This window comes from Parasteatoda tepidariorum, chromosome 8, assembly GCF_043381705.1.
Source record: "Parasteatoda tepidariorum isolate YZ-2023 chromosome 8, CAS_Ptep_4.0, whole genome shotgun sequence".
NCBI classification, from domain to species: Eukaryota; Metazoa; Arthropoda; class Arachnida; order Araneae; family Theridiidae; genus Parasteatoda; species Parasteatoda tepidariorum.
The window spans coordinates 3,910,620-3,925,920 of NC_092211.1; the positions used below are offsets into that span (position 1 = coordinate 3,910,620).

General features: G+C 33.1%; 1 protein-coding gene across 6 annotated transcripts in view; it reads right to left on the reverse strand.

Annotated features, from left to right (window-relative positions):
• Positions 1 to 15,301, reverse strand: part of LOC107452156 (high affinity cationic amino acid transporter 1) — a 64,004-nt gene that overhangs the window by 5,352 nt on the left and 43,351 nt on the right. For 5 of the 6 annotated variants that reach the window (XM_016068482.3, XM_016068475.3, XM_043055282.2 and 2 more), the window contains one exon: positions 8,924 to 11,821. The exons of the other annotated variant lie outside the window; for it this stretch is intronic. In XM_016068482.3, the coding sequence (XP_015923968.2) occupies positions 11,670 to 11,821 (152 nt within the window). In that variant the 3' untranslated portion in view covers positions 8,924 to 11,669. Of the gene's footprint in view, positions 1 to 8,923; positions 11,822 to 15,301 lie in introns of those variants that run through there. 6 annotated transcript variants of the gene reach the window in all.

Sequence of the window (15,301 nt, forward strand, 5' to 3'; positions counted from 1 at the left end):
ATTTAACAATTTTTAATTATTTTGAGAAAAAATCACGACCTGAAATTAGTAAGGTGATAGCATCTAGTACCAATATAAGTTTCTCTGTTGTACAGAAATGTGATACTTCCGTTGAAGAAAACGTTTCTAGCATAACAAAATCTGATGAATGTGAAAGTGGCCCTCAAATTGTTACTTCCCACCCATATGACATTGGAGTGTTTTCAGAAGATATTACATTATGTTCTTAAACTTAAAAAAATCAAATCAAAATTTAACTAAACAATGTTGTCAAAATAAAAAGTCAAAACTGTCTAAATTAGTGAAGTAATAGTGCTTTATTACATACTCGAATTTCTTTTTGTAAATTATGTTTCAGAAAATTATGAACACCCCCCTTGAAAAAATTCTGGGTACGCCACTGTCCCATTGGTCAGTAATAGTGACATATGTTTTCTCTGCGGGAGGGGAGGGGAAGAGTAAAGGGATGATTGGGTGGCAGTTTTCACAAACGAAATTTAAAAGCACGTTCGCAACAGAGACGCTTATTTCTTTAAATTTAGACACTATAAAATTATCTACTTCTTTTAATTGTAAATTTCATGACACAAATATTGGGTGAAGAATTGTAATCTCATAATCTATAAAATGTGCTAAGTCTCCCTGTTCAGAAAGCAGATATCGGAAACTAATGTTCGTATGAAATGTTTTCCATTTATTTCTTCTGAAATTCGCAATCCATTTTCTGTGAAAATGGTGGTCATTAGAGGGATATTTCTCTCTCCATGGCGACACAACTAAATATTTTGGGTTAATGAAGCTCGCTACCCTATGTTTATGTTTGCTGCATTAAGGGAAGGTTCGCCATTGTTTCTCAGTAGATAATTTCGTATAGCTGATTTCAAATCTGAAATCGTTTTCTTCTTCTTCTATTATGCAATTTATTACTGGGTAATTCAAAACGATGAGAACGGTTACAAATGAAAAAGAATTTATCGACGTGTAGAAGAAATATCAAAATTACAGGCGGATGAGTTCCATCAAAAGAGTCCCCCCACGAAGGCAAATTTCTCCCAATACTTGGTCCATCAATGCCCTTGTCTTCTGGATCGATTTGAAAATGACAAGGCTTCGGAGTTGAACATGAGAAGCCCAAAAAATGAAGTCTAATTCCGGCTCGCACCAGTGTTGACGTAAAATAGAGAGAGTGGTAGACGGGTCATGGGTTAGAGTCCCCTTGCCGTCAGAGATATTCGAAGTTTTCCTCTCTCGTAAATGCGGGTTAATTTTATCAAAATGTCCTCCGCAAAAACCAATTGTCTTCTAAGTTGGTTTCAACATGACAAGGAGATAAACAATGATAGTCGAAAACCCTAAGTTGGGTCGGCTGTTCAACGACGGTTATAAAATAAAATATGTTCAAAGTGGACTTTAATTTGACTTTTTCGGGTTTTTCCCCCCTACCTCCAATTTGCAAAAGTTCCCATTGGTAATGACGTCATTTCACCTAGGGTTAACAAGTTGTTAAGTAGCACAACCCGCTTCTTATAGTTTGTCTATTTTAAGAACTCTCCAGCCATTCGTCTGGAGTGGTGGCGGTGACTATGGTTTAATAATTTGAAGATTACTTAAGACAGATTTTGACTCGGGTAAGGCGAGAGAAGCTCTCCGCTTTGAAATGCGTTATTCCTTGTTTCTTTCTATAGCAGCAAAACTATTGACGTGGAGACGAGGGGAGTTCTTTCTATAGACAAACTATACTTCCCTCTCCCCATTGAAAAACAGGAAATTTCAGTAAATTATCTCGCAGGGTTCGTAGCCAAATTATTCAACAAAAAATAAGCACCTTTTAAGCACTCAAAAAATATTTTTAAGCACTTCAAAAAAAATATAATTTGGCAGGGTTAGAAAGTTTTTGACAACCGTCATGTCCAAAAAAAAAAACCTTTTGGCGTTGTTTTTGACAATTGTCAAAAATCATGAAATTTTGAATCATGTAAAACGAATGGCGTTTTCATACGCTGCGGATTGACAATACGCCGAAATAAACTGAGGTTGAATGAATTATGAAAACGTTGAATAGAACAATGTGTCTTTTAACATAATTCGAAGCGAAAATCAACATAGTAAAAGAAAAATCTCAATTTGAAAAAAGGGAAAATGAAGAACTTTTTAAAAACAGCCAATGAAAAAAGCACCTTTAAGGGTTTGTTAAAAAACGAAAATAAGCACCTTTGAGCACTTTTTAAAAACGCTACGCAATCTGTCTCGGATCTGGCATTGAATTTTTTCCCCTAAAAAAATGCTGTTGTAGTTCATTTACGTCGCACTAGAGCTGCACAATGGGCTATTGGCGACGGTCTGTGAAACATCCCTGAGGATGGTCCGAAGACAAGTCATCACAATTTTCATCCTCTGCAGAGGGGATGGCACCCCCGCTTCGGTAGCCCAACGACCTGCACGCGAAGTCGAGTACTTTACGATAGAACAGTTTAACGAGGACCAATACCGCACACCCTCGGTCCCAGGGCCGTATTTAAACTTGGCGGGGCCCTAAGCTACTTAAAATGATGGGGCCCTAATAAGTTCGATTCCATTTCTATACACCTAAAATAAACTGTCACTATTTTTTATTGTTGAGTATTAACATTATATTATTAAAAAATTTGATGATGTTACTTTATTGTTAAATATATTAATTGTGATGAGACTATTATGTAGAACCTTTCTTTTATTGCACATATTTTTTGAACCAGGGGAAAAAGTTACAAAAGAAACACATTTTAAGTACAGAGTAAAAATTTGGCGTGCTGGGCCACAATATATTTAACAGTTTTTTTTTTTAGATTCATTTTAAATATATTTTATTTGCAATTTTTAATGATTTTTTGTCTCAATTGTATTTTCTTTACGTTAAAAAATCTATAAGACTTAGAAAATATGGAAAGAGTTAGAAAGAAAACAAGAAAATACAACTTGACTATCAGTTTAATTTTTTTTATAATCGCTGTTGAACAACCGACTCCATTTTGAGTTTACGCCCTATCAACCAGGCTATCCCGGCCAAATTTATTAGTTTATTTTATAACAGTCATTGCACAGCCGACCCAATTTCGAGTTTACGACTACTAATATTCAACTCCGAGGCCTTGTAATTTTGAACCCAATCCAGAATACAAGGGAACTGCTAGATTAGTACCCAGAGGTATTTATTTGTTATGAGAACTTGGAGGACTTTGTGACCCTGACAGATTTAACATGCACCAGTAACCATTTTATACATGGGTATTCTTCTGCCGGCTGGATTAAAACTCCCATTATCACGAACGCGAGTCCAACGCCCGATCAACCAAGCTATCCCGGTCAAATTTATTAGTGTATTTTATAACAGTCATTGCACAGCCGACCCAATTTCGAGTTACTACTAATATTCAACTCCATAGCCTTGTCATTTTGAACCCAATCCAGCAGTCCCTAGAGCAGGTGAGGGCCGTTATATTAATACTTTTGTAAAAATAAAAAGAACATTTCGTAAGCTGATATTATTTAATTGATGTTTATATTGAAAATATTTCATTATTTTTTATTCCTTTTTAATTATTTTAAGTACATTTGTTAAATTTTAGCGCAAGAAAAAAAATTGTCATTATTTATGTACATTTTTGGCTTATATTTTTAAGGATTTATTAAAGGGTCTATTAAATATCAGAGAGAATAAATGTCATACGGGTTGAAAGTATCAGCTCTGCTCTTGAAGGTGTATAGTGGCTAGGATGTGAAAGAGCAACAGTCTCGGGCATCCAGCCAAAACGAGCATTTAACATATCAATTGGAACACGCTAAAGCTATATATCAATCAGCAATTAGTTTTAGATAATTACAATTGTAGAATAATTATCTTATTATAGAACGAAATGTTTTAAAAAGACAAATATCTGCTAATGTTTAACATTTAATCAACGAAAAAACAGAACCAATATTGAAATCTAACTAATTTATTATTTTTAATTGCTGATAAAGTTTGTGACAGAAAAAAAAAATTAAAGCCTGGTAGATTTCAGAAACACCTTCTAGTTATACTATTCAATCAAATAGGTTTCGATGTCTTTCATCCCGGTCTCATTAGTGATTCAGTATATTTCGATATCATTTTTGTTTCGTTCTTACTTAATATTAATTTGTTTGCGACAGTTAATTTGTATACCTCTTTTACTACATTTTCGAGGAGTTTAAAAATATAATATTGAGGATTTTAACTGAAATGAATTTTGCTTCTTTTGTATGCCTCTTTTATTACGTCATCATCACACCTACTCGCAACTGTCTACTCTAAATAATGCTATATAGAATGAGATAGCAAAACAAACGTGTGTAGTTATTTAAATTCTTATTCAAAAGTATTAGTTAATTTTTTTTTTTGAACTGACAATTTCTGTCCTTTTTTAGATATTTTAAAAAAGGACAGAAGATATTAGATATTTAGAAGATATTAGATATTTTAAAAAAGGACAATTTCTGTCCTTTTTTAGATATTTTATTATTATTTAAAGTGCTGTTTAAAACTGCTGCATATCACATGAACGCATTAAATATATCATTTGTATAATTTGAAAGCAAAATAAAAGGGAATTCTGATCCTTAGAAACAGATATTAAATAGTCTGATGATCGAATGATGGGGCAAAAAAAAAAAAAAACTTTACCTTTTAAACTAAAAAATTGTTTACTTATAAATAATTTATTAATACTCAAATTGCTTGAAAGATGATATGTTCCCTAATAGTGACAACGAAGTTTTTTGTTTTATTCAGTCATTTATTTATATTTATTATGTCTGACAATGTAAAAAAGAAAAAAAATGCATTTTCGGCTGCCGAGGGCCCCAGCTCCGAATAAAACTTTAAAAAAAGAGGGGGGAAAGTAGGATCTGGGGGCCCTTGTCATTTCGGGGCCCCAAGCTACAGCTTATACGTAAATTCGGCCTTGCTCGGTCCCTACGCAGACTGATCCAAGTGGTCACCCACCCAGTGATGCTTGACTTCGGTGATTTGCTGAGAACCGTGTCTTAACGATCAGTCCACTGCGGGACCATAAAAAAAAAAAAAATGAGGACAAATCTCATTGCTATTTGTTAAAATGAAAACTCTATTTCAAATCAAATAAAATTATTACTTTAATAGAATATAATTCTTTTTAATATTTGATTTCTTACTTTGAATTATTAAAACTCAATATTGAATAAATAAAGCCCAGAAATTGAAGGATATTCTGTTGCAGAAAAGATTTCGACAGCGTTACAATCAAAAAACCACGACTGTTCACTGCCTTGAAATTTCGAATTCAATCCAGTAGACAAGGGAACTCCTGGATAAAGTACTAGGGAGAAATTTGCCTTGGTGGAGAACTAACCCGCATGTGCGTCACAAGGAGAGGTACCCCCATGAACCGCCTACCACAATTTTGATCTCCTGCAGAGAGGATTGCATCCCCGCTTCTATAGCACCTGCACTTTACGGCAGAACAGTTTAAAGAGGACCCTCGGTCCCTACTCACCAGCACACAAATGATGCTTGACTTGGGGTGATCTGCTGGAAATCGGTGTCTTAACTCTCAGTCCACTAAAAATTTATAATAAAGGCATTAAATGTACGATGCACGAACTTTTTAAATACCACTTTATGACGCATTTGCGTCCACTTTCTTAAATGCATGGTCCAGAATAAAACAAGCGAATTCCTAACGTGCACACTTTGCATCGCCCTTCAGTAGAGTCATATGTTATTCCTTTTTAATGTTCCAACTATCTACAAAAATAAACAAAAAAGATAATCGTTGAAAAATGTACACAAATTTAAAAAAAAAAAAATCATTATATTGTAGGGAGATTGTATGGGAACTGTTATTTAACATTCCAATGGACAGATGGCGCTATTCTTCCGAGTTGCTCTTTCCGATTTATTTTTACGCGCCGTCCAATATTATTATACCAATAGTGTTTACAGTACAAAGTTTTTAATTTAAATTTCCACGGAACAAATGAAGACAAGCAAGTCCTATTTTATACATCCAAATAAGGGATAAACACTTAATTTATGTCGTGATATTAATTTGTTTTAGGCTCCTGTTAGGATTTGTAAATTACAGGATGTTCTTGTTAATTTACGTCGCACTAGAGCTGCACAATGGGCTATTGGCGACGGTCTGGGAAACATCCCGGAGGATGATCCGAAGACATGCCATCACAATTTTGATCCTCTGCGGAGGGGATGGCACCCCCGCTTCGGTAGCCCGACGACCTGCGCGCGAAGTCGAGCACTTCACGGTAGCACAGTTTAACGAGGACCCATACCGCACACCCTCGGCCCCTACGCAGACTGATCCAAGTGGTCACCCGACCGCACCCAGTGATGCTTGACTTCGGTGATCTGCTGAGAACCGTGTCTTAACGATCAGTCCACTGCGGGACGTAAATTACAGGAAACTCTTATGAACCGTAAAAAGACGCGCAAACACAAATCACATTTGCGAAACTTCCTAGAAAGCCGTGATGAGGATAGAGCGTTCGCCTTCCAATAAGGTAAGCCGGGTTCGAATTCCGGCTCCCACCGACCACAGTGCTGACGTTAAATATCCTCGGTGGTAGATGGATCATGGGTCCCCTTGCCGTCAAAATAACCGTGGGAGGCTCTCGTGGTCTTCCTTTCCATGTAACGCAAGTGCAGGTTAGTTCCATCAAAAAGTCCTCCACTGAGGCAAATTTCTCCCAATACTTGATCCAAGAGAGTCTTCTGGACAAGGCTACGTAGTTGAAAACTAGTCGGCTGTTTATCGGCGGTCCTAGAAGCCTGTTCACGCAAACATACCATAAGCGGATGGATACACCGTAAGTTTATTCCGGTTCCAGGAAGCTTGTTATTGTTTACATTCAGTCAACCATTGATAAAAATTGGGGAGCGGAAAAAAGAGTACTTTAATAATATAGTATTTAAAAGTAGTTTTAAAAACAAATGATCATGTTATTAGAAACAGGGATAATTTAAAACGTAACCCTATATTTTTCTTTATGATAGCAGAAAATGTGTGTGGAATGAATGATCACCAGTTTATATATTCAAAATATTTATTTACATTGATGTATTTCACAATATAAAATAATTTTATAATAATAAGAAAACAAAATCAGTCAAAAAATAAATATTTATGCATTATTTAAAGCTCTCCATAATTATTCATTTATTTCTGTTAACTTTTCATAAAATGACAAAAAAAATTACTGATAATTATTTCTTTTTTTCAACAGTTTAAAAAAAAAAGTAAAAATGAGCATCGATGCATAATAGTTATTTTGATAAAATGAGAATATCAAAAAATAATAGACTACTATCATAATTCAGACAAACAAAATAATCAATGATAAACATTGGTAAAGAATTAAGAAACATTGAAAAATACAAATGAACATACAACAAAAGTGCATTTCATTTCATGAAATTGTATTCATTAACTTAGAAAAAACAAATGACATGTTTATTCATAATTTTAAACTTATCACATTTATGCTTTACATTTACAAGTTATCATTTTTGTTACTTTATCATTATGCAATAATTCATTATACATTTAGAAGGATACATAACTACAATAGATACATAACTACAATAATAATTTTCATTTTTTTAATTAATTCCTTCAAAAATATTTTTTTATCCATCATGTAGTATATCTTTATATATNATATATATATATATATATATATATTAGAATATAGTTTAAAAAAACTCACTAATATTTAGACAAAATGGGTACTTTTCACGAAAAAATTCAATACAGCGAGTACCGCCTTCAGGAATGGGCTCCATGCGGCCCTTGAGAATCTTACTTTTTATACATTGTATTAAAAACAACATTGCATTAAATATGTTTTGAAATAAATATATTCCCAGACAAAAAGTGTGCATTTTCTTTCTACTAACAGTGATTGATTATTATGCAAACACCAATTGATTTGAATAGTTTTATCACCAGCAAAACTTAAAAAGTCAACCGAAATCTATTTTTCTACATTAAAATGAAGTTTTTAGAATACTCAACTCTCTCTGAAAATTATTGACCACCACTCACTCTGTTTATACTATTTATAATTAATTAAATAAAATAAAAAGTAGTTCAGTGAGGAACTTTTGAGGTGCATTAATATGATGTTTTAATAACTGACTTTGTTTGACAAAAAATATTCATACGATTTGAATTTTTCTTATTATTTAAATTAGTTTCTTGGTTTGGAAAATTATTTTATTATTTGAGGATAGACACTGACTATAGTGGCTCATTTAAAAATAAAAAAAAATTATGCAGAGTTTGAAAATGACTTATTGTATGTGCATTGAGTCATAAAAACGTGTTTATGTCATTATTGGGGCTATTAAGATATCCCTGAATAAAACCCACTTTTCCCTGAACAAATTTGGGTTTCCTCATGAAAAAATCCAGGTGGGCTGAGTTTTTGCGAAGTCTGGTTTTAGCTATTCAAAAGATCGTCCACTGTCTAAAATTTTTAAAAAATAAATAAAAATCATACACTTATTGCTTTTTTTCTAACAACATTCACAGAGTTGCCACTCAAATCTGGAGATAAAAATTCCCCGTGTTTTCAATGTCCATATTATACACACTATATTAAAAGGAAACACACAATTACTGTTTTCTTGTGTCAACTATATTGGGCTAACTATACTAATTATAATTGCTGGAAAAACTTAGAGGAACAGCTGAACATATTTAAATAATGCTATAGTAAATTAAACAGATTAGTATAGATGAAATATCATCCTTAAATATTCCATAGATGGAGCTTTGCATGGTCGCCACTTTTAAAAGGCAAAAACAGGAAATTCCCTATAGTTTTCCCAGTTTGTAAGGAAAAAATCAAATTTCCTTGTTATTTCAGGTGATTTGTAAATTCCCTGTACTTCCCAGGTTTTCCCGATTCTCCCTGTGGAGTGGCAACTCTGACGGATGTTCCGACATAGATATTGAATTTGCATTGTCAGGTGACATTTTTCTTTACAACTATTTATTTTAGAAGTTTGTATTAAATAACAAAACAAAATATTTAATTCAGTGAAATGCAAGGTGACTTTATAACCGGGTCAACAGAAATAAACTACTCTCTATTGTAAAGCAACTTCTTACTCGGAGAATAAAAATGGAGAATATTTGCCCATGCAACAGGTAATGATATTTTTCACACACAGGATGCAGTACAAAATATATTTTACAATAAGGCTAAAAGCATCTGGACACCCGGTTGTTAGGGTGGTGGAAGAATAATGGTGTGGGGCAGTGTTTATTGTGGTTGGAAACATGACATGTGTGTGGACAATGCTGCACTCTGTGGCAATAATTCGGGCCCATATCTCTTCCAGCATTGACACATCAAGGTTTGCACAGATGTTGTTTGACGAAATGGGTGTTCAAATACTGGACTGGCCTTCTCAGAGAACACATCTTTGGAACGAATTAGAGGGCAGATTAGGTAGCACTCACTGCAAGAAGCTCTGCATGGAAGTCTGTTGGAAAGTCTTCCCAAGAAGGTCGATGCAATAAGGGGGAACAACATCAGATATTAATGTATGCTAAGTCCATAACCACTGAGTGTCCGGATACTTTTGGTCTTAGTGTATTTATAAATAATTGAAACTATTACTTAGAAATAACTAAAATGGATATCACTAATAAATGGGAAAAAATTAAAAGCATGGTTAACTCATACATATTCTCAACATTAAAGTTGAAAGAATCCTTTTTTCTTTACAAAACATTTTTCATTAACAATTACGATCCTATAAATACATCGGATTAAAAAAAATCTTACGTTTTATTTCCAAATATGACTTCATATTCAAGACCAGTTATTTTGCAGGATAGAGCATTTTAACCGTAGGCAACTGAAGATTTGTCTAATAGCCCATTTTAGAGATTCAAGGTGTTAACATAGTAAAAAATTGTAAATGTCAGTTTAATCACCCATCAACACAAGTGATAAAGAAATAAGTCATGCAACTTGGTTTAATATAAATAAAATAAAAAAACATAAAAATGATGTTTCCACGTCTGTGAGTTGCAGTACCGTCTTTACACAACCGGGCACCTTCAGAATCTTACTTTTCATAAATTGTATTTAAAACAAATTAAGAGTTAAAAATATTGCATTATAAATATTTTTTTAAATATATTCCCAGAAAAAAAGTGTGCATTGTTTTTCCGTGAATAGTGATTATCATGCAAACACCCATAATTTGTATAGTTTATCACCAGGAAAACCGAAATCTATTTTTCTACGTTAAAACGTAGTGTTTAGGATACTCAACTCTCTAAGGCATGTCTCTAGATATGCTTGATCACCACCCACTCCGTTTAGTATTTATAATTAATTAAATAAAGTAATAATTGAAAGAGTTAAGAATGACAGAGCACTATGGGTCAGCAACTCTTAAATGGGTTATGACTGATGTGCATTAAAATGATGTTTTAATAACAGACTGAAATAGTTTGATGAAATTATTCATACCTTTTGAATTTTTTAATTATTTGTGATACACTTTATGTTTTTTTTAAATTAATTATTTTAATTAGCTTCTAAGTTTCGAAAATTATTTTATTATTTGAGAATTGCAACTGGTTAGGATCTAATTTTTTTTTATTTTTAAATTATGCATTTTATGTACATTGAGTTTTTAAGAGTAATAAATATGTGTTTAAGTTTGTTAAAATGCTTGTTTACCTTAAAAATGCTTGATTTTATGGTTTTTTTCATTTCTTTTAGTTGGATTTTAAAGAGTATGACATGTGTTATAGGGACATGCCTGTGCCCTGCTTGCTAATAAGACTATTAGGCTTTATATATAAATTAAGGTAAAAGAGAATGAAATTTCTTCAAAAGTTGAAAGAATCTTATATGAATGAGCTTTATTGTAACATACTCCTGTCGTCTTCCTTTAACACAACGTCAAGTAAATCTGATAATACAATGAAACACAAAGGAACCTTTTTGAATCAACATCGTAAAAAATCACTTATCAACTTAAGTGATAAAGAAAAGTTTTCCATAAGGATTTGGTTTCATATAAATAAAAATGAGAATACTTCTACTTTGTTGTCTGTGAGTCGAACGGAAAAAAAAATTGATTTAAGTTTAGTTAGATTAAGGAATTTATAAATTTGGCATTTAAGCATGATTTATGAATTCATGCTTGTCTCATTTTGTAATACATGAAGCACATAAACTTTTTTCATATAATCACGCAGAGGGAGAAAAAAAAAGAAGTCACACCTATCAACTCAAATAATTAAAAAAATGTGTGTTACACGAAAGAAAACGTTTTGATTTTTAAAATTGTCTTTTTTTACTGTGTGCATAAACAGCAGTCTAACAAAATATTAAGCTTCACACATAAATTAAGATTAAAGAGAATAAAATAAATTAAAACAACAAAATAATGTAAAAATACTAAGAATACTTCCTAAGTTAGAAATTTCTTCAAAAGTTTTAAGAATCTCACGACTGTCGAATCTTATAAAACATATGAATGAGATTTATTGTAACGTACTTCAGTAAACTGTGGCTTTCATCACACAAGTACATATATAATAATCTGATATCACAGAAATTCACAAAAGAATTTTTTTTCTTCAATCATCTGCCAAAAGTGGAGAACGTTCTGTTTTGAGGTCCTCCTCTTCCGTTTCCTGAGCAGATTCTTCTATTAAAGGCGGCAAAGGGGGATCATCCATCCTCCGTTCGTTGCTGTTCCACACACCATAGCCAAAATATATGACAAAACCTAGAATGTCATTCAAAAGATGAAGAGGGGGATGGGTAAGCCGAACTTAATTAAAGCTGCATTCAATAAAATCAGGGCGCATAGTCAGATTTTTTGACAAAAAATAAGCACTTTTCAGAAACTTATAAGTACTTTTTAAGCACTCAAAAAATATTTTTAATTACTTTCCAAAAAAAATCATAATTGGGATCTGTTCAGTAATAAATATTATTTTCTATCAGTGTAAGTTCTAAATTTATAAACAAAAAACCAATAAATTAAAAAAAACTTTTCTAAAACTTTGTATAATCATGATAAAATAACTGGTTTCCGATAAATATTGCAGAGAAAATTATGCATTTTTCGTAATTTAGAACAACAATCGATGCAGCAAAGAAAAAATCTCATTAAAAGATAGAAAATTAAGCCCTTTCTACAAACTCCGAAAAAAAAAGCACCTTTAAGGGCTCTTAAAAAACGTAAATTAAAAATATGCACCTTTAATCACGTTTTAAAAACGTTATGCACCCTGATAATATTTTTTTTTAATGTCATAAATACATAGGTGCCAATTCCTTTAACTAGCTACACCTTCTGGCCAAAAGTATCTCCGGACACCCAGTGGTTATGGTGGTCTGTTAGTTCCTGTGTTTGAAACTCTTGAGATATGTATGTGCTGCACTCTATGGCAATATTTCTCTTCTAGCAGGCTTCATTCACACATCGAGGATGGCGCAGAAGTGGTTTTGGGTGTCCCCCCCCCTCTAACGGCAGGCACTGAACTTTCGTTCTTCAACTCGGAAGATGCCGGACATGTTGCTCCTTTAACGTTACCTAGTGAGAGTTTGTGAACCTAAGTCACGGAGGCGAGCAACATCATCTGCCCCAAATACTCATTTATAGGGTGGGCCAGAGAACACTCAGAGATAAACATCTACGCCCTGAATGGGATACGAACAGGCCGATTCGAAAACTGGAATTCTCAGATCCCATAGAACAGTGTTCCCCAACCTTTTTATCACCGCAAACCTGTCAACGTTTGATAATTTTACTGCGGCCCAATATTTTAGATTATTATGATTTATTAATTTTATTGTATTTAAACATGCCTTCAAAATAAAATACAGTTACACCAAAAAATAAATATAACGTGATTTAACATTTTAACTTCTTAATATTTTATCTACATTTTAACTTAATTAAATCAATGAGTCACGATCGAGAGAGAAGACAAAGTTCTCTTCATTTGTTCCAAAATAAATTTCGCACCGGGCTTTCTTGTTTTATTTGATATTAACAGTTATGATCTTAATATTTTATCTACATTTTAACTTAATTAAATCAATGAGTCACGATCGAGAGAGAAGACAAAGTTCTCTTCATTTTTCCAAAATAAATTTCGCACCGGGCTTTCTTGTTTTATTTGACATTAACAGTTATGATGAGTGATTTTTTTTATTAAAACTAATTGGAAGAGAAAATAGTTGTCGTGGTTTTAGTTTTTTTTTTTTTTTTAAACATTAAAAAATTTATGTCACTACCTATGGGGCCCCTTTTTTCTAAATAAATAAAATTTTAATAGAAAACAAATATTTTTAATTTGGGGTATAAACCTAGGAATTTAAATTCAGTTTCAATGAAATGGGCGTCCCAGTACCATTTGATCCACAGACCGAGGGTTTGGGAACACTGCCACAGAACACCTTTAGATGCAGATGACGTAGCCACTTCAGCTGTGATGGAAGTCCTATTCAAAAACGGGTGGAAAGTCTTCCCGTGCATTGATGCAAAAAGGGGGACCGACTTCCTATTAATATGTGCCGTCTTGACATTCCATACCACAGCGTGCTCTGATACTTTTTGTCCGATAGTGTATACTAATACTTAATTCGACACAGTTTTATAACATAAATAAAATTGAGGAAAGGAATTATGAAATAAAAGCAACATATAGATAAAAATAAAGCACTAAATTAAGAATCATGCAATAATAGAACTTTACATTTATCACTTTATAGTGAAATATAAATTGATTACTTGGAATCAATGGTTAAAGTAGAGTTTATTATATTTTTATCATACCCTACATTTGAACCACTAAAAAATGTTGGCCGTAGCGTTCAGGCATTGTTCTGTAGGGAGAAAAAAATTAAGGTTTAAAATAGCTAGTTGGAATGGCAGACATGATTTTTCTTTGCTTTTATTTCTAGATTTTTTTTTTAATAACTGTTGTCGAAAGGTTGACCCGATTTTTGGTTTTACGAGAACTGATGTTCGACTCCGTAGCCTCGTTATTTTCGTCCTGATCCAGAAGACGAGGGAACTCCTGGACCCAATATAAGGAGAAATTTGCCTTCGAGGAGAGGAAAAACTTGCATGGTAAGCATTGCAAGGAGACTCTAACCCATGATCGGCCTACCACTGAGGATATTTTACTTCAGCACTGTGATCGATGTGAGCCGGATGCGGAATGCGTGTCAACCGACCGCCGCTGGGATTCGTACCCTGTTCACCTCGTTGGAAGGATGAACGCTCTTTCCCCTGAGTCATCCCGGCTCTTTATTTCTAGTTTCTAACATATCATTTTTGGCCGAGATAGCCTGGTTGATAGAGTGCTGCACTCTCATTTGTGAGAACGGGAGATGGAATTCAGCCGGCCGAAGACTCCCCTTTGTAGTAAATGGTGACTGATACATGCTAAGTCTGGCAGGTCACAAAGTCCATGTTCTGATAAAAATTAAACCTCTGGGGGTATGGATTGGAGATTGATTGTTGCACGATTCAGGTCAAAATTGCAATCTGTGGATGAATGAAAGATACCCTATAAACGGGTGTAAAGTAGGGATGTGGCACAAGTCTAATTCTTGACCATAGATGGCGCCACTGGAAAACAATAACAATCGCACCCCTTGTCATTGAATGCGACAATAACATTAAATCATTGTTTTATATTTTGGAATGTTTCAACATTTGTTTTATATCTTGGAAATGTTTCAACATTCAACAAACATTTGATGTAAAAAAAAATTATAAATGTAAAAAAATTATAGTAAATTAGTTGCAAACAAATAAAAATTTAATAACTCTGAGTAGCTAAAAGAAAAAATAAATTACTTTAAATTCGTTACGGAAATTCTCAAAAACCAAAATTTTCATTATACTATCATATGACATAAAAATGAGGTAAAAATGGCACCTCTCTAAATTTTTTAAACACGTTACAATTGTTATTTTGTTTTGAAGCTAAAGAATAGCATCAAAAGGGGAGATTTTTTAAAAATTTCAAAACAGCTGGTGTGTTACATTATTTATAATTTTAAAAAACATTAATATTTATTTCCCGATAACCATCATATCTTAAAACAATAACTTAAAGCTCCAACTAATCTCTTTATGTTATTCCTTTTCTGTAAATCTTTTTCTCGGATTATTATTCAAATCGAAACACTCCTTCTCACACTTTAACATTCTGCCTTTTAATCAATTTTTAGCTCACGCATG